Source organism: Uloborus diversus, chromosome 6 (genome assembly GCF_026930045.1).
Source record: "Uloborus diversus isolate 005 chromosome 6, Udiv.v.3.1, whole genome shotgun sequence".
Lineage (NCBI taxonomy): Eukaryota > Metazoa > Arthropoda > Arachnida > Araneae > Uloboridae > Uloborus > Uloborus diversus.
This window is the reverse complement of record NC_072736.1, coordinates 41,926,140-41,946,743: the sequence shown is the minus strand read 5'-3', so window position 1 is coordinate 41,946,743 and position 20,604 is coordinate 41,926,140. Positions and strand designations below refer to the sequence as shown.

Sequence of the window (20,604 nt, the reverse complement as noted above, 5' to 3'; positions counted from 1 at the left end):
GTCCCCCGGAATCCGCTGCTCTTGGTCGGTGGTGTCCATGTCCTACACACACGCAGGCTCATACACATGCACACTCACACACATGCCTATGTGCATGCACACAGGTCTACACACACACACAAGCATACACATGAACCAGGGCCATCAAGAAGGGGGGCAAGCCTATGCATTGCATAGGGGCCCGTGAGAGATTTGGGGGCCCGCGAAGCGGGCCTAAGAAAAAGAAACACTCCCTCCCACCACTTTTTTTCTTTCTTTTTTTAAAAAATCTTTTTAGTTTGAAGAAACTCTTTCTCTTAGAGATTACAAGTTTTCAATCTTGCAAGTTCGAAGTGAGAGTTCTTTTTTTGTCCTTATCTAAAGAGCCCTGTATTGACTGTATCAACTAAAAATAAATATGATTTTTTTTGCGGAAACTGCAAGGCTAAAAAAAAAAAAAATGCTTGTATTTTTAACGTTTGAAATTTAAAACATTGGCAATTGTCTCAGTTTGGTGAAATATTTTAAAATGTGTATTGATTTGAGTTTTAAGTTCAGTGATACAAAATGAAATTAATTCTAGCATTGTTTCAAAAGTAAAAACAGTTGCCTAATTTGGGAAAACATTTTGGTCAAAGCATTTCTCATCAAATGTCTAAAAGGGGCACTGTTATGTCACTCAAGGGTGCCCACCAAGGGGGGTCAGGGCCATTAAGTGTTTTTGGGGAGGGGGTGCCCTTTCGCTTGGGGAGGAGGGGTTCCCCTGTATCACTGTATTAATTAGAATCAGTGTTGAATTTACCTATAAGCTAAACAAGCCATAGCTTTAGGTGAACTTTCTGAATGGTTAGAGTGTTACTTTCTCATTAATACCTATTTTTTAAATATTTCCACTATTTCTTTTAAAGAATTTTATACATTGCTTAATCTAGATAATTTTTCAATTGATTCAGCGCTGTGTTTGTCGGTGGGTAGAAGGGATAATCAAAACTAACGGGTCGAAAAATAAAATATGTAACCTAAAGTCGATGTGAGTAAGTGATAGACTGTGTGTCATATCGTTTCTTCTCTCTTGCTCTTCTTCTCTGTCGATAAATATCAACGATTTGTAGAACCAAGGGCAATTTTTCTTTTGTATTGCCTTAATTTGCAAAAGAGTGCATAAGTTAAAAAAATTCTGTATTTTGTTCTCCTATTTTCGCTGATGTTTGATATTTTTGTAGTTCGAATTACTTCTTATAAAACCTCAAAATGCAGAATTTTTCAATGCATTTTTCAAAAACATTTACGGGTATAAACCCTCGGACCCTCTCAAATTTGAGGTATTCTACCCTCAACTTAAAGGAGGTAGTTGTATAACTCTTCTGAAAACCCTCCTCGTCAAAGGTAAATAAAAAAAAAGACAGTATACCAAAACATTTTTTAAAAACACATTCATGGCTATATTGCTATATGTACCAGAGGAAAAGACGTAGTTAGGGGAAAAAATTAAAAAATAGCCTGTTTTGCTACTAATATAATGTTGTCTGAGCTACGAAAAAGGTCCCCCATACTTAAATAGCCTAAAGCCCCATTAAGTCGAAATCGGGCCCTATATACAAGAATCTCTTTTTAATAACATTACAAAGTTTGGATTAAGAGAAAGCACAGCAAAGCAATTTTAATTGAGAAAAAAAAACTTTCAGTTAAAAAAACCACTTTTTATTAAACCTAGACCCATTGACAATATTTAGGATATTTATGAAAAAGCAGAGCGAAGAAAGAGGAGATTCAAGTAAAAAGTTAAGGGCTCTGAAGAAAGTGGCCCATAAATCCTGTCGACGGCCCTGACATAAACGCACGCGCGTCTACACACACCACTATACACATGTAACTGCCCAGGAGGAGGGGCAGGTTTGGGGGGACAAGAGCCGTTTCTAGTAACCTCTATTCCAATGAGTAGGGTCATGCCGCAACTCGTATAGCGAAAAGCATAATTTAAATTCAAAATTTCAGAATTCAAATTTTTTTTTTGGCACTGGCAAAACTATCCTTCCAGTAAAATTATCTTTTGCAACCATGCTATTGGCCTAGTGCTTAAGTAGGGTATTCAAAGACTTTTTTTCAACAGAACTATTTTGACATTACGTTTGTTCCATAAATAAATTTAGCCGAGTTTCATAAACTGTCTACGACGTAAATAAATGCTAACAGAGCATTTTAATCCTTTAAGTGCCAGCTGGAAGTAAAAAGTAAACAAAGCTTTAAAGTTTTGAAATTTAAATGTTCTTTAAATGTACTTAAACTTACGATTCCGCATAATGTACATTGCATTACTGAAAATATAATAAGGTATGAACAATTTTGAATTTAATATCTGATAAAAACTTAAAAATCCCTTCGTATTTAAAAAAAGGTTTAAAAAGAAAAAAAGCTCATTATAAAGCCTCTGCTACATAACTAGCTTGTGCAGGGATAAATACACATAAAATTATAATGTTCAAACATACAAACTTACTTTTAGTAATCAAAAACAACTAAAATAATCACCTCTTCATTGTCACTTGCTTCACTTTGAGTATCTTGCCTAACAGATATTTTACTCTTTTTCATGTCTGACAAATTCTGAGCACGCTGTCTGCGAACCACCAAAGGATGAGTTCGTAAAAACAAATAAAAATTGAAAACGCTAGGATTTGCTGAAAAAAAATGAAGAAAATGCTATAGTTGAATGTATAAAATATATGCATCACATTCATAGGCGGATTTAGGACTAAGTTCCTGGGGGGGCAGGGTTTTTTTTTTTTTTTTTTTTTTTATAGCAACATTTTTATTGCCCTCACTCTCATGTTTTTGTCTGTTTCCTGTGATGCATAAGTCCATGCTTTACTTTTTTGTGTGTCGTTTTCATTAATGCGTGTTTTCATGCTGTCCTTTTTGAATTGACCTAAAGAGAGGAAGCTGGTATCAAGAGAGTGACGCAGGGCTCCAATTTTAGGGGGCCGAGGGTTTCTCCCCCGGAGGAAATTTTGTAAAATGGTTATAAAATTCTGCATTTTGAAGCCTTATAAAGGTTAATTGTATAGACATAGAAATTGATAACCAGATTATACAGTTATACAGTATTGTTCAAATTTTGTAAGAAACAGCCATTTTAAGTTTGAAAGAAAAAATAAACTATAGATTTCTCATTACAGCAACTTTTTTTTAATTATAAGTAGTGCAGAAAACGAAAAGGAATAGAGGTAGTGTATATTTTTTTTCCTGGCGAAACAGATTAACAATATGCAGTAGAAGTAATTGGAGCCCACTTTGCTTAGGATTTTCAAAGACTTATCTAATTATTTTCAAGGACTCTAAAATAAATAAAATTATTTAACGCACTTCATTTGTACTTTCCAGTCTCTGATATTTTAATACTTGAGTGTCAAGTTTTACAGTCCTGTTCCAACTTTGTGAAAAATAGCTATTTTAAATTTAAAAGAAAAAAAACTATAGATTTCTCATTACAACAACTTCTATTCACTTGCAAGTGGGACAGAAAACAAAGAGGAACATAAGTAGAGTGTAATTTTATTTTTGGGCTAAATAGATTGACAATATACAGAAGTAAGATAAAAGCAAGCAACACCAAAAAAATTTCCAAAATTTTGCATTTGGGATTGAATAAATAGCAAGATATGAAACATGCGAGTCACAAAAATTAATTTCAAATAATATGTTACGAACGTGAGAACCATGATTTTTACATTTTTGACAGGATGTGACAAGGAGCTGAATTTGACATATTTTGGCATTCATCCCCCTCTACCATTTGTTCGAAATTTTAAAATTTAAGGTTTGTCGCCCCACTTTTTCAAATATTCAAGAATTTCAAGCACTTAAAAATGAAATTAGTTTTTTTCAAGCAATTTCCATTTTTTAAGGAACAAATTATGAATTTTTTTGGGGGGAGTTAGGAACCCACTTCAAAGCAGGGGCCCTAAGCAATAGTTTGCTTACCTTATACGCAAATTCGGCCCTATTTGTAATTCACTCTTACCTGCAAATTTCTGATTGATTTGTTTGTAATTTTAACGAAAATTCGTCAGTTTTTACGGTTAAAGGATTTTTACGATTTTACCAATCTTTGTTAGGTTTTTATAGACTTTTAAAAAATTTTAGCAAATTTTTCCAAAACTTTTGATGACTCAATTAATTAGATTTCTATAATGACAAGGTCTGACTTAATTAGACTTAGATGATTCTGACTTACCTTACTTTTTAAACAGTATTTATAAAGTAAGTAAAATTGTACTCGGTAAAATTGTACTCTCCCTCTAAGTAAAAAGATTCATTTAATCAGAATACTCAGATAACTGAAATTTATTCAGTTTGCGGTAGTATTTATTTTCTCTCTCTCTCTCTCTCTCTCTCTCTCTCTCTCAAAGAAGAGAAGAAAATAAAAACAAAAAACATAGTTTTTTTCCTTCCTTAGAGAGAGTAGGAAAAAAACTATGTGTTGTTTTTTAGAATTTCTCAAAAGGCCAATTAATCTACTAAGAACATAAATATTATGCATAAATATACTTGAAATGTGGACACAAATCATAACGAGTAGATCGTTCTGTTAGCGGTAATGGGGGGGGGGGAGTTTTCCCCCCTTTGCTTTAGGTTCTAATTTGTTAAAATAATCGTCAATTATTATAAGTGTTGCAGTTTAATGTATAGCTCGTTTAGCCTATATTTTCATTCATATACTTGCCCAAAAGGTTTTTCAGTTCAAAATAGTGGATTTTGACACATTTTCAACACCCCAGTGACAGCTGTACTATTTTTATTTAATGTTCGTTTCCCCTCCCCCCCCCCCCCTTTTTTTTCTCTCATCAGAAAAGGACATTCGCTTTTCTCTTCATTTTCACTGAACCATTCAAAAAAGAAAAAGTCATGATTTTTTGTTTTAAGATTTTGGAAGATGTGTTGTTACTATATAAAGTCCTCCCAAAACTGGGGGGGCATTGCCCCTATGCCCCCCTCTAAATCCACCCATGCCCTTCTGAACTATTCAAAAAAGAAAAAATAATAACATTTTTTTTTTTTAATATTTGGAAGATGTATTGTTACTACATAAAGTCCTCCCAAAACTGGGGGGGCATTGCCCCCCTCTGCCCCCCATAAATCCGCCCATGATCACATTAAATTAAAAAAAAAAAATCAATTACATAAATTCACAAAGACGATTAAAATATTCATTTCTTAAGAAAATTTAGCGATAATTTCCAATTTTCTGTTTAGAATGATAGTAGGGCTATTCCACAGGTAACTGACTGACAATCACGGGCGGATTTATGGGGGGGGCAGAGGGGGGCAATGTCCCCCCCCCCCAGTTTGGGAGGACTTCATGTGGTAACAACACATCTTCCAAAAATTAAAAAGTATACAGGGTGCGGAGAAAGTTTCCACAATTTTATTAGATATTTCAATAGGCTGTAACTAACACATAATTCAACAAATGAACAAGTTAAAGCAATAAAAACTCTTTATTAAAACAATACTAATTACATTTAACAAAAAAATTATAACAATCGTTCAAAATTGGCTCCTTGGGCTTCAATACATTTACGGAGTCGCAGTCTGAAATTGCCGACGATGCTTGCACACGCATCCACCGTTGTCTCCTTCCAGGCACGCCTCAGAGTCGTTTTGAGCATGACGACCGTGGCGCATCGCTTTCTTGAGATTTTTTCCTCCGATTGACCACACCGAGTAATCCATCGGATTGAGGTTGGTGAGTTAGGGGGCCAAACATCCTTGCCCCAAAAACCTGGAAACAGATCTTCGCAGATGGCAATCGGCGATCGGGCCGAATGCGCAGGAGCCCAGTCTTGTTGGAGTGTGAATCCATCTTGGCCAAAGTGTTATGTTGCCCATGGCCTCAATCGCATAGAACCCGCTGCTGATAGCTCGCAGCATTAATTTTGACGTTTCTGTCAATGAAAATACGGCGCCTTCCCAGTGGCACAAATGCCAGCCCAGACCATTACGGAGCCTGGAAAGTGACTGTGTCCGATGATTTTTGCAGCGGCGGTCTTCTTCTAACCCTTCTTAAGCACTTGGCGATGATTTTGACGGTTACGTGTGGGCTCGATGGTGAAGATCTTCTCATCGGTAAAGAGAACCTTCGAAAGGCGAGCACCAGCGGTCAAGCGAAGCATCCTTCAAGCTTTTATCAATCTTTTCTACTTCATTGTGTCATTGAGGAAGTGCAGGCGATTGGTCTTGTAAGAACGAAGTCCCAACTTGTTTTTCACAATGGTTCGGACGCTTTTTCGCTGATCTCCAGTTCTTTGGCCATCTTTCGCATTGAGCGCTCTGGATTGCGACAGATGCGACAGCGGATCTTCTGCACATTCGCTGGAGTCGTTGCAGTGGTTGGACGACCACTCCGTGGACGGACGGCAATCCCTCTAGTCTCCTTGTAGCATTTCACAGCGTCATAGACTGTTTTACTCTTGAATCCAGTCGTTCGAATAATATCGGTTGTTTTCATTCCCTTCTTGTGTAATCCAACGAGAGTAACACGCACATTTTCACGATTCATAGCTCACTAACTCAATGAACTAACAAAGAACAAATGATTAAACCTCAAATACTTTTAATGCCAATAAACAATATGTGCCAAATAAATCGCCAACATACGATTTTAACGCTTAAAAAACGTTTTAAACAAAATTGTAGGAACTTTCTCCGCACCCTGTTAAATCACTATTTTAGACTGGAATCCATTTGGGCAAGTATATGAATGAAAATATAGGCTAAACGAGCTATACATTAAGCTGCAACTTATAATTGACGATTATTTTAACAAATTAGAACCTAAAGCAAAGGGGAAAAAACTCCCCCCCCCCATTCACGCTAACAGAACGATCTACTCGTTATGATTTTTTTTTCTTTTTTGAATAGTTTAGAAGGGCATGGGTGGGTTTATAGGAGGGAGGGGGCATAGGAGGCAATGTCCCCAGTTTTGGGAGGACTTTATATAGTAACAACACATATTCCAAAATCTTAAAACAAAAAAATCATGACTTTTCTCTTTTGAATAGTTTAATGAAAACGAAGAGAAAAGCGAATGTCTTTTTCTGATGGGAGAAAAGAAAATGGGGGGGGGAGGAGGGAAAGAACATTAAATACAAATAGTACAGCTGTCACTGGGGTGCTGAAAATGTCTAAATTCACTATTTTAGACTGAAATCCATTTGGGCATGTATATAAATGAAAATATAGACTAAACGAGCTATACATTAAGCTACAACACTTATAATTGACGATTATTTAAACAAATTAAAACCTAAAGCAAAGAGGAAAAAACTCCCCCCCCCCCCCCCATTCACGCTAACAGAACGATCTACTCGTTATGATTTGTGCCCACATTTCAAGTATATTTGTGCATTTTATTTATGTTTTTAGTAGATTAATTGGTCTTTTGAGAAATTCTAAAAAACAGAGTTTTTTTTCTTTCTCTCTCTCTCTCTCTCTTTTTAAGAGAGAGAGAGGGAGAAAATAAATACTACCACAAACTGAATAAATTTCAGTTATCTGAGTGTTCTGATTAAATGAATATTTAGTTAATTTAATTATATAATGCAATTATAATAAATAATTATATAAAGTAAATGAATCCTTTTGCTTAGAGGGAGAGTACAATTTTACTTACTTTATAAATACTGTTTAAAAAGTAAGGTAAGTCATAATCATCTAAATCTAAGTGAGTCAGTCCATGTCATTATTGAAATCTAAATAATTGATTCATCAAAAGTTTTGGAAAAATTTGCTGAAATTTTATAAAAGTCTATAAAAACCTAACAAAGATTGGTAAAACCGTAAAAATCCTTTAACCGTAATAACTGAAGAATTTTCGTAAAAATTACAAAAAATCAAGCAAAAATTTGCAGGAAAGAGTGAATTACAAACAGGGCCGAATTTGCTTATAGGATAAACAAGCTATTGCTTAGGGCCCCTGCTTTGAAGTGGGTTCCTAACTCCCAAAAAAAATTCATGATTCGTTCCTTAAAAAATGGAAATTGCTTGAAAAAACTAATTTCATTTTTAAGTGCTTGAAAACCTTGAATATTTGGAAACGTGTGGCTACTAACCTTAAATTTTAAAATTTCTAATATATGGCAGAGGGGGAGGAATGCCAAAATATGTCAAATTCAGCTCGTTGCCACATCCTGTATTAAAAATGTAAAAATCATGGTTCTCACGTTTGTAACATATTACTTGAAATAAATTTTTGTGACTCACATGTTTCATATCTTGCTATGTATTCAATCCCGAATGCAGTATTTTGGAAATTCTTTTGTATTGATTGCTTTTATTTTACTTCTTCTGCATATTGTCTATCTGTTTATCATGGAAACAAATACACACTACTTTGATTTATTTTCATTTTCTGCCCCACTTGCAACTGAAGAAAAGTTGTTGTCATGAGAAATCTATGGTTTCTTTTTTCTTTTAAATTTAAAATAATTATTTTTCACAAAGTTAGAACAGGACTGTAAAAATTTACAATCAAGTACTAAAATATCAGAGACTGGAAAGTACAAATGAAGTGTATTAAATAATTTTATTTATTCTAGAGTCCTTGAAAATAATTAGATATGTCTTTGAAAATCCTAAGCAAAGTGGGCTCCAATTACTTCTACCGCATATTGTTAATCTGTTTAGCCAGGAAAAAAATGATACACTACCTCTATTCCTTTTCGTTTTCTGCACTACTTATAATTAAAAAAAGGTTGTTGTAATGAGAAATGTATAGTTTATTTTTTCTTTCAAACTTAAAATGGCTGTTTCTTACAAAGTTCGAACAATACTGTACAACTATATTAATCTAGTTATCAATTTCTATGTCTATCCAATTAACCTTTATAAGGCTTTAAAATGCAGAATTTTATATCCATTTTACAAAAATTCCTCCGGTGGAGAAACTCCCGACCTTCTAAAATTGGAGATATTCTATTTCCCACTTAAAATTGAGCCCTGCGTCACCCTCTTGATACCAGCTCCCTCGCTTAAGGTCAATTCCAAAAGGACAGCATGAAAACACACATTAATGAAAACGACACACAAAAAAATAAAGCATGCATTTATGCATCACAGGAAACACACAAAAACATAGGAGTGTGGGGCAATAAAAATGTTGCTAAAAAAGAAATCCTGCCCCCCCCCCCCCCCCCCAGGAACTCAGTCCTAAATCCGCTGATGCTGACAATTTTGAAGCAAAACAATGCATATTTTATAACATTAAACGTAAAATACAGTAAAACTCTTCTAATGAGGACACTAACGGGACAAATTTTTTTATTTGCAATAGAGGGCTGTATGCAGGACAGGAGTTTTCAGAGTTGGTAAGAATTTTTTTTTTTTTTTTTTTTTTTGTTTAAACCAGGTTTTTTTGGTTTAAACACAATTTGTAAGAAAAACGAGTTTATACTAGGAAAATCATAAAGATTTTATCAACTAATCGTTAAGGAATGTTTAATGTTCATATTTGTACTTAATTTATTCATAATTAATTAAACAATTAAGAGCAAAACCTTGTAATTTAATTTCCTCATAGGTAGAGATTTCTATAGGAAAATGTTGCTTGAAAATCTTTAAATTATAAAAAATACAATACGTAAATGGGCCTTGGTATAAATAATCAAAGAAATAATTTACTGTGACAGTTCAGACATTATTAATAAAATAATCAAGAATAAATTCTTGTAAATTAATTTCCTCATAACCATAGCTATCTACGATAGATAAAAATAAAATTAAAATCATGCATTCTAAAATGGAAGTATTTTGGAATTGTAGTATCATGGAAAGTATTTTGCAGTATCTACAAATGAATGGCAAGTCTGTTGTACATTACTGAAATTTAAAAATCAAAAGATCAATGAATGTTTTGTTTAAAGATTTTTTTAAAAAGCTACAAATCATGTAATTTATTAAGCTAATCTATCTCCGTGACAACAATTATAGAAATAGGACAAGTAGGTTTTAAGAAAGTTATTATGCTTTCGATTGCAGACATTATTTCTCCTAGTTTAATGCATTTAAGAATACAATTTTTTATCAATGAAAAAAAAAATAATTAAGAGCCTCAGTATGAAAATACTCTTTTAAAATATTTTAATAATGAAGACTAATAAAAATTGATGTTTATTGATCATTCCACCATTCATACATGAGACTTCTTTTATAATTTTGAGATAAAAAACGTTTCTTGAAAAGTGGAAATTTGGCAGTAATTTTTTTTATACGAGTACTGAGTTACATGAATATTCTCTGTTTTCATAATGTTATATATCTTCTTTTCTTGCTCTGACTGCATCATTTATTGGAGATGCAAAAGGTGTGCAGGTATAAGCACAATTTTATTCCTACTTAAGTTTTCTTGGACTTCTTTAGTTATTTTTTTTTCTTGTCATTTAAATATTCTAGCATTAAAATTTATATACACTATGGAACGCTTCAATGGTACATAATCTACCTCTATATATCTTAAGTAAACAAGCAAATTAGGTAGTAAATGAAGTTTTGGTTGAAATGTGCTTTTTGGACTATTTTGAAATACAAAATACTGAAAAATTATGATAATTGAATAAATAAAAAAAGAGCTACTTTGATTTTTTTTCTCCATGTAATTTTTAAAAAGTTTAGTTGGTTCGTCTTGTATATTTATGTACCTAACAGGAACGCTGCATTGATTTTAAAAAAAAGAAAAAACAAAAGAAAAACTATTTAGCAAACTTGCATTACCTTAAAAAATATTAATTTCTAAATTTATTTAATCTGTAATTTATCTATAAAATTTTGCTAGTTACTTTGCATTAATTAGATTTTACTCTGCAATAATATAAAAAATTTATGAAAACATTTGTAGGAAAACATCGACAATTCTCCTTTTCAGTTTTTGTAGGGAATGGGGATGATGAGGATGATGCCCATACCCTACAAGAACTGAAAAGTACAATCATCGAAGAGGTGAACGCCATTCCAATTCAGATGTGCGAAAACGCAGCAAGAAGCTTCCAAAATCGGCTACATCAGTGCATTGCTGCTGGAGGCCGCCATCTTGCAAATATCGTTTTTAAACGTTAATGTAAAAAAACTGTTTGAAGTACCAAAGGTAATTTAAAAAAATCCAATCCTCTACATTTAATAGTATTTTATTTACTGCTCTCCAAAATGAGGGCATACCTTTTGCCACACCCTGTAGTTAAATTCTAAACTGGTTTTTGCATATCCAAACACTGATACACACTTTAAATTCTTTTTTAACATTAAAGTAGCGCATCTTGTGGCACTGAAACATGAATTCATATTTTCCAAAGACTTTTAAACCGCATAATTTGCCACCCCTCAAATTAAAATGAATTTCTAGTTGAATTCTGAACTTTGTTTTGCATATTCAACCACTGGTCCAAACTCTAAATTACTATTTTTTTGACATTAAAGCTGCGTATCTTATGGCACTAAAACTAATGATAAAAACTCTTTTTTTTAAGTTTCAATTTCAAAATTTGCTGCCCTAGGCGGCTGCCTAGGTCGCCTAACCCTAGAGCCAGGCCTGAAAACTACAGTGGAGCATCTGGGGCCGTGAAAAGTCATCTTTAAGTAGAGAAAGTCATTAAATAGAGCATCATTAAACAGAGAGCCAACTGTTTTTTGCATTGAATATTAAAGAATATGTATTGTTTTGCTTCAAAAGTGTCAGTCAGTTACGCGTGGAATTGCACAGTAATAAAATTTTCTAACCTGACGTTCGATCCTGGTTGTTTTCCATTTCAGCAGCTTTTGGATGTGAATATCCAACATCTGTCTGTAAAAGTGTAGTTAAAGAACCACAGTAATCTTGAAGAATCCACCTTGCCATGCAGCGAATAAAAGGATCGGGATATGCTTTTGAAGGTATGTAGTTTGTTCCATCAGGCTCACAGCCCAATACTTCAACAAACAATAATTTTCGAAGAGATGGAGTAACTGTTTCTATTTCTCCCTCATAAAGTCGAATTACAACCATTGCAAGTTGCAAATCGTTTAAATGGTTCAATATAATCTGCAATAAAAATTGCATTTTTTACATTTATAAAGTTCATAAAATATCATGCAAGCTAAAATTCAATAGATACATAACAAATTGCAATGCATATTATACCGAAGTTTGTAAGTTAGTCTTGGTAAGTCCTATGTTTGGATGTTAGAAATGAAAATTTATTTTGTAATAGAATTTTATTAATTAGCTTTTATGATTTATTGATGTAGTTTAGGATTCTGTCTTCAATAAAACTATGCCAGAACTTATGTCATTTCAGTCTAAACAACTGCAACTAAAGAACAGCAAGCAACAAAACCAAAAGAAAGCTTAACTGCTAAATGAGCTATTAAATACAATTTCAAAGAAACTTTGTTAGCTGTCAAAATAACCATTTACTATAAAAACCTCAAAAATAATTTAGATATAAGTTAAACATTTAAATGTACAAGTTCCCCCAATGAATTAACCACCATCAAACATGAAATTTAGGTCCAAGATCAAAAATGGAAGTTGCAAATTCCAATGATAACCATCCCCCGTTAAACATTTAAGTGTGAAAGTTCCCTAATAAATTAAACACCAAACATTAAATTTAGGCTCACGATCATAAAGGTATCACGATCACGAGGTAAAAATTTTGCAATTACTTCAAGGCCACTCTGTTGGTCTGAAACTCTGTAAAGTTGAAGAAGAATAAAATATGAAAAACAATTCACCACATCATGTGTGAAGTGGTGCAAATATGGATGAATTGACATTGCTGCATTCTCAGTCACAGAAAATTTACTTTGCAAAACTATTTCAGGTTGAGGAGTACACTTTTTTTTATTACACAATAATCAGTTCTAATTTGAATGAAATTAAAAATTTTAAACAGAAAAATTCTCTAAGAAAAATTTAATTTATGAAAATCTCAAACAAATTTAACAATAAACAAATTGAAGAACCAAAAAATATTTACTTCTATCAATTTAAAGGAACACTTTAGATAATAACCTTCATAATTTATGGTAAATGTAATAAATTGAAACAGAGGAATATGATTTAATCATTTAAATTTGCATTATGTTATTTGTTTTAATCATTAAATTTGTTTAACCTCCACTCAAAGTAACCATCAACTATGAAGCAAATATTGTCAATGTTGACTTACAGACTTAAACAAAAATAAATACTGTATATACTCGAGTATTAGTCAATCTCACGTATAAGTCGACCCCCCTACTTTTAGGAGGAAAATCTTGAAAAAATCAAACCTTAGTAAGTCAAGCCCCTACTTTTAGAAAAAATCAGGAACGTTTTGTCACTAATTTTGAATGCAAAAGTTGTAAAAAGGTGGAGAATCAAATGCAATGAACATTTTTACATTCAAAAACTTCCGCTTATTATATCAAAAAGGGTTCACTTCTGCAATCGTGATTTTTGTAAAGGGTTCGATTTTGCTGTAACAATTTTTGTTACTTATTGCTCTTATTTTAAATAAATATCAATAAAATTCTGTGCTGCAGCCATATTATACATTTTTTTTTTTAAAAAATGAGCATTAATTTGTGATTATTGGGAAAATTCGCGAATACGGTGATTCCCGCACTTTTCATAGTCAGCCGTTTACTGTAATTATTTAGTCCTTCTTTCACAGTCAGACCACGTAAAATTATAGCAGAATGCATAAATATTTATTTCTATAGCATCTGCTTAAAAGAGTTGGAGTGCGTTCAAAAAGTCTAACGAAACTCACCGACTTAACGAACGATAACTCTTCGGTTTTTCGTTACCCGCGTTCACTTTTTGAACGATCAGTTAAAATTAAAGATGGTGGACGTTAGGTTAGCAGACGACGCAGATCATTGCTTTTTCGGAAGATATGTATTTTGAAGTTAGTGATGAAAAAAGACTAGAGGATTCTTTTTTTGAATAAAATAAAAAGAGGAAAACAAATTTTCAGATTCCTTTCAACTAAATTTCATCATAATTAAGATATTTTTTTATATTCCATCATTGTTTCCTAGCACAGAACAACAAATAGTACTTTTTTTTAAAAAAGAAAAAGAATATGTTCCCACACATTCTATTTTCTGCCCTACTGTTTGCAAGTATTGTTAATTTCTAAAAAATCTTTAAAAAATTTATGGAAAACAGTCTCTTGTTTACTCTTAATTGATGTATCCCCGAAATATGCAGAAAAAGTCACACCAACTCTTTTTGGATAGAAAACATTTCACTATAAATCTACTAACTTTTATAAAATCAGATATGACCCGACTTAAACAAGGTATTTTGAATTATTTCTTGATGAGTTACAGGAAAATGCAAAGTGTGTTATTGATTTAAAATTTCTGATCTCCGACACATCCCCCCCCCCCCCGTTAAGAAATGATAGGCAAATGTGTATTTAAATTATTTGACTAAAAGTAAAGTACAATGCATCAGTAAAGGGTAGTAAAATTCAAAATGCATTATTATTACTATTATCTTGTGTCATAGTTGTCTAGAGCAAATGAGTAATTAAAGCGTGAAGTATTTATTTCGATTTCTTTTACTGAAATTTTCTCAACCCTGTAAACCTTGATGTTTAATCGCTACAAGATTTCATATGCTCAACAATAAACTGATTATAAACCGCACATATATCGCATTTAAAACATAAACATTGCATGCACTGGGCGCCGCCATGTTTTCTAACTGAGCAAACCACCTCTTTCCTTCGTGAGCTTCGTTAAGAATTTCGCTTCACGAAACTAACCGAGTTACACTTTCTGAACGACCAGTTAGCTAACGCGTTCTCTTTTTGAACGCCTCGTTCCGTTAACTCGTTTCACTCGTTAAAGGCGTTCGACTTTATGAACGCACCCTTGGACTAAAATCAAGACAATGCTCATGTTTTTGAGTGATTTTTTTTTCTTTTTTTCAAGAATTGTTTTTGGAAAATTTTCGGAAGTTCTGTTCTTCGTATAAGTTGACTCCCTAACTTTTAGCCTCATTTTTTGTACTAAATTTCTAGACTTAAATGCGAGTATATAGGGTTTACAGATTAATCAAGAAACAGGGTTTGCAGCAGGTAAAATTCAAACTGCTGCTATTATATCAATATAATGTTAATGCTATTAAAACAAATATATAAATTATTTAATATAGACATTCTTAATCTAAACTTTGATCAACAATTTTTAGCTTTAACTAATAAGTAAAATTAGAGATTTACTACATTATATGAAATTAGCAAACTAAAAAAGTTCTGCAAGGCAATAACTTACTTCAACCGCTACTTTCAAATCACCCCCCAAGAGGAAGAATGCAGCTGCATGATCAAACCTCTGTTTTCCCAGTAAGGCATAGGCATTTTTCAGAGCTGATTTTTTCCACTTATCTTGAGTAAAATTATTTTGAAAAAATGCAGTCATCTTGCTATCAGAAACTGATCTAAAAAATAGAAACATACATAATAGAGGCATATGTTTTCCAGTGCATTTATTTATTTTTATTTGTATATTTGTATTTTGCTTTACTAACTTGTTGTTAATGATGAAATTTATAATCAATGTGCTTTGAATTTCATTTTGAACTTTTTATCATTTGTCATTTAAGAATAGTACATAAAATGAATACCTAAATAAACCCCACACAAGGGTTTTCTTTTTCATAGCCAAGTAATAAAGAGCAGCATCCATGGGGTCATTCTTCAATTGAAATGCAGCCTTTGCAACCTACAAAGAAGATCAAAATGTTAATAAACGTTTATAATATCGCATCACAAAAAAACGTGAAAGATAATTATGTAAACTAACTTTCTCCATCAAACGACGCAGAACTGTATTGCTTCTAACCCACCAACCGACACCAAGCTCTCGAAGCTCACTCCATTTCAGATTGCCCTTCTGACAACATGGAACTAACTGCAACAGCTCTTCTTGTGTTTCAGAGTGGAAGGCCCAAACTAAGCTATGACTGCCGAGACCTTGATTTTGTAGCTGTGCACGCTGACCAAGAGGCAAGCATCGCAGAAGATATGTGTAATGTCTCATTGCAAGAAGAAATCGCAAGCCGCAATCATCCAAAGAATCTGAAGCATAGTGAAATTATTTTTTATAAATAAAGCTAATACACTCCAGACATTATATGAGGCAGTGAGGCACAAAGGGATGTAAGCGGACATTTTCAAGATTTGAGTAAAAGGCGTTATTTTTGGTAAATTTTATAAGAAAAAGTTGCAAAAAGCTAAAAAAACACTCATCTTTGAAAAATCGCAATAAATAATTGAAAATATATAAACAATCAAGCAGGAAATCAAAAAATACTTTGAAATAAGACTAAACTGTGTTAAAAAAAACTTGTTTATTTTAACGTTATTTCTTGGGAAAATTTTCAGTTAAATATGATCTTCCATTTTTGGAACATTGGCGGGTAAACGGTTTAATAAAGACAACATCCTAGGTAGGTTTTCATTGAATTTTGTTTTCTAAATCATGCTGTATAGCAGCAACTACCAGGGCTACTAGTACTATCTCTTGCCCCAAGACAGAGGACAGGTTCACCTACCATGTGTACTGGTTATCTCCAAATTTTTAATTTTGCCACTTACACCCCTTTGCTTCTCACTGCCTCATATATGTAATGTTTTCAGCCTATATGCATAAAAAAGCATTTTAAAAAGAAAAAATAGCTTAAAGGCAAAGAAAAAAATTACAAGATAAGTAATATCAATGCAATATGCTTGTAGAGCAAGAATTTTCTTTTTTTTTTTTTTCCTTTTTTGGAAAAAAAAAAGCTTAAAAAAATCTAGCATCAATTTTTAAAAAAAGGTGCACAGGGCCGTGCTTGGGTGGGGAGAGAGAAAATACACCCATCCTCATATATATAAAAGCCAATGATCGAGTAATGCGCACGTTTCAGCAATGAAACTCATGCAACAGCATGATAATTTGATAATGTGTGTTGGTAATGTTTAACATGCAAGAAAAGATTTTATTGTGACAAGATTGAACTTGATCCGGTAACTTAACTGTTTTACTGATAAGACTGTGTCATTTCAGGGGAATGAAGAAACAAAAAAATGGTCAACAATGAATGCTACCTATTGGAGTTTAGGGTTAATCCACTATAATTAGGGTTATAATTTCAACTATCAAAATATCACCAAACAGGCAATGGCTTCGTTCAAATGTAGAAGAGTAGAAGCAACTTTCACCTGTCATATCTTGATGGATGACTTTCTAATGTATATATATTGAAGATGGCTATAAAAATATCTTTCTAGTAATAAAAAAAAATCTCTTACAACATTAAATCGGGATTTAACAGCAGAATCATTGTTTAAAGTATTTGTGAATCTAATTTTATATTTATGATTCAGTTTTTTTGTAAATACTTTAAAACATATATTCAAAACATTAGGTTATTAGTGAAACATGAGAAAGGACTCTTCACACTAGGCATTAGCAAAAGTTTAAAAAATGATATAACTAAGTACAGAAATAAAGAACTAAAAATATACTAACCTGTAGTAACTGCTACGTTCAAACCATCAACAGCATTCTTACTTGAATCCTTTGCAACAACTGTAAAATGTCAAGTTCTCAGCATTTTGCCAACATGAGACGCAAGTACAAAAGTTAAACAAGAAAGATAAAAACAAATAAAAATATAATCACATATTTCAGAGTTTCAAATTTTATCAGTAATGATTTCGAAAAATGTCAATGTATTAAAAAATATATATCAGTGCAAGGACGCCCATATGCAAAACTGTAAGGGGAGGGGGGCTCAGATATTTTCCCCATGGGTTAGGAGGGTATTTTCTCCATGGAAACTGATTTCAGGGCAGATTAGAGTCATTAAAATATTTCATTCTTAACTTATTCATTACCGGCTGAAGATTAAATGTTTTTACACTTTTGCAAACAAAAAATACCAAAAGCAAGGAGGTTCTAATTTCAAGGGGGGGGGGGGGCTCGAGCCCCCTCCCCTTGCCCCCCTATATGGGCGCCCTTGTATCAGTGCAAAAAACAAACACTTTTTATCTAACTAACGGTTTCATCATAATGACTATCTGATGTATTCAAAATATTAGTCTGGTGTCATTTTAACAACATATCAATACCTTAGCTTGCCTAAAAGAATAAATGATAACTTAAACACAAAAAGTGGTTCAATGATGTACACAATGTACTGAGTAAATACTTATACATTGACTGCCAAGTTTCCTTTTTAACTTCAAATGAATTTGGTTTCTATTGCGTGGATGAAGGAGGAAGTTCATCATGTGTTCTGAAAAATGATGTCTCTGGTATAAGCAGGATATCATATGAGGTTTCCTGGCCCAGCAGTAGACAACTCCCCCTCCCCCCTTCTCATTTGCAAAAAAAAAAAGAAAAGAAAGGAAAGGAAAGGAAAAAAGGTAAATATGAAGAATAAGTTCTAAGACTCTGACTGTCAATATTGATGAAATATATTATTTTCTGTTCTCATAGGAATTGGTCTATACTTTTTTCTGGTAAACTTTTATCCTGAAATACCTCAAGATTTTTCTTAATGAAACTCAATGCCTGGAAGAAACCTGAAACATGTCAGCTGAAATGACAGTGAGAAACATCTTAAATGGATCCCAAACTAGAATAATTTTGTTGCAAACATAATACATTTAACAGGTCAACTTACCAGGTTCTGCCCCAAACCTATCAGCCACAGCTGTGTTGAAAGAGGCAACTGTATCAGCCAAAGCAAGAAGATGCATTTGATCTAAGCTTGAAAGACCAGGTAAGTGGGAATGAGTCAAAAAACGAGTCAACAGTGCAGCCTATAACGAAATTATTTCTTGGTTAGTATCTTGACAAAGTTGAATGAAGCTTTACATAAAATTACGTGTCCAAAACTTTCATTCATATTTAATGATGACACAAGCTGATGAATTGAAAAAAAGGATTAAAAACTAAGCAAACATAAAAAGAATCCAACAAGGAATAAAAAAGTAAACAAGTTTATACAAAAAAATTGGTCTAGGACATGATGGAAGTTAAATAAACTTCAAATTAAATTCTTTCTAGTTAACTTGAAACATTCACTTGGTAGAAAAGATTTGCTTCAAATGCAACACAGTGCTTATGATGTATATGAATTTTGAAATCCAGTGTAGCAGTAAGAGCAAAATCTTTAAAATGTCTCAACTTTTAGCTGATATCACAAATAGCAGACTTGGTATGTTTAGATTGGTATGTTAAGTGCTAGATTTTTCTGTTTTACGAGTCCTTAGTCCTTGTATTTCTCCTAAACTTGATTTGCTTTTAATCACTTATATCTTGGCAAATTAAATTCACACAAACACCTATAACATTGTGACTTAATCAGACTTTCCATGGGAACTTCCTTGGTTCATTAGCTATCTAACCTTAATCGTAAAAAAAAATACGTCAAATTATAAAATATGTTGACAGAATGCTGCATCAAAAATTAAGTCTAGTTGCTTAACACATACTTCACTTGATCATAACAAACGTGCATATTATATATATATATATATATATATATATATATATATATATATATATATATATATATATATATATATATATGAGAGAGAGAGAGAAGAAAGTAAATGAACCTTACCTGATTAGGACTAAAATTTGTTAAGTTTAATTTCCTTTCATTTCCACTGAAAGATGGCCTTTCAACTTTGCTCTCAACAGATGCAGATTTTTCTTGTAGAATATTGTCTAAACTATCTTCTATATTTGTTGACATATCAAAAAGACCACTGTAATCCTGTTCAATAAAATTCAAGTTGATTTAAAAAGCAATACATTAAATTTATTAAAACATTTCTTCACATAAATGCAACTTCATTAATATATTTAAAACAGAAGTTTAATTCCTAATTTGGAAACTATAGACGTGGAGAGGGGGGGGGGGGGCGGCTCTACCTCTTTTTAGCTTTTTCCTCTACAACACTAGAACAGTCGATGAAAATTCCATTTCTATGCGGCAATGTTGTCTATTTTAGTGGGCTATTAATACAAAATTCTTTTTCTTGGTATGATAGTCAGATTGGTATACATATTCTTCTATATAAAATACTAAAACTGAAATACAAATCCAGTCACCTCAGAGCAACCATAGGATATCTTATTGTGATTCTGAGATGTAAATGCCTTGTTGTTGCTCTAAGGTGTTGATACATTAACTACAGAAACAAAGGGGTATGCTAGCAGTACGGTTTTGTTCTCATTGTCAGATGGGGAAAGGTTAAAAAGCATCTGAATGATAATGAAGTTATGTTTTTTTTGAGACAAAAATTTCTTTAAAGTATCTTAAAAACACATTGAAATCTAAAAATTATAAAATTACTTTTTAAAATGCACATTATTAACAGCATATTATTTGTAGTTTGGATCAATTTGAGACAAACTACAAGATAAAACAGTCACAATTTTACAGATTTCTTAAACCAAATGTTTTTTGCTTTTTGGTTAGGTTTGCTTTTTGGTTAGTTTGAATATAACACAGCAAGAAATATTAAAGTTTTTACATTTTCAAGCTAACCAATTCACTATTATTATTAAAAACGAAATATGATTGTAGATTTGAAA

The 20,604-nt window shown here is 32.5% G+C and overlaps 1 protein-coding gene across 1 annotated transcript in view; it reads right to left on the bottom strand.

Moving 5' to 3' along the window:
* Positions 1–20,604, bottom strand: part of LOC129225187 (dmX-like protein 2) — a 154,131-nt gene that overhangs the window by 50,625 nt on the left and 82,902 nt on the right. Inside the window, exons 27-34 of the mRNA XM_054859753.1 lie at positions 19,625–19,780; positions 18,680–18,818; positions 17,521–17,580; positions 15,811–16,085; positions 15,632–15,729; positions 15,280–15,445; positions 11,746–12,046; positions 2,509–2,657 (exon numbers count right to left, since the gene is read on the bottom strand). Coding sequence (XP_054715728.1) covers positions 2,509–2,657; positions 11,746–12,046; positions 15,280–15,445; positions 15,632–15,729; positions 15,811–16,085; positions 17,521–17,580; positions 18,680–18,818; positions 19,625–19,780 — 1,344 coding nt within the window. The remainder of the gene's footprint in view (positions 1–2,508; positions 2,658–11,745; positions 12,047–15,279; positions 15,446–15,631; positions 15,730–15,810; positions 16,086–17,520; positions 17,581–18,679; positions 18,819–19,624; positions 19,781–20,604) is intronic.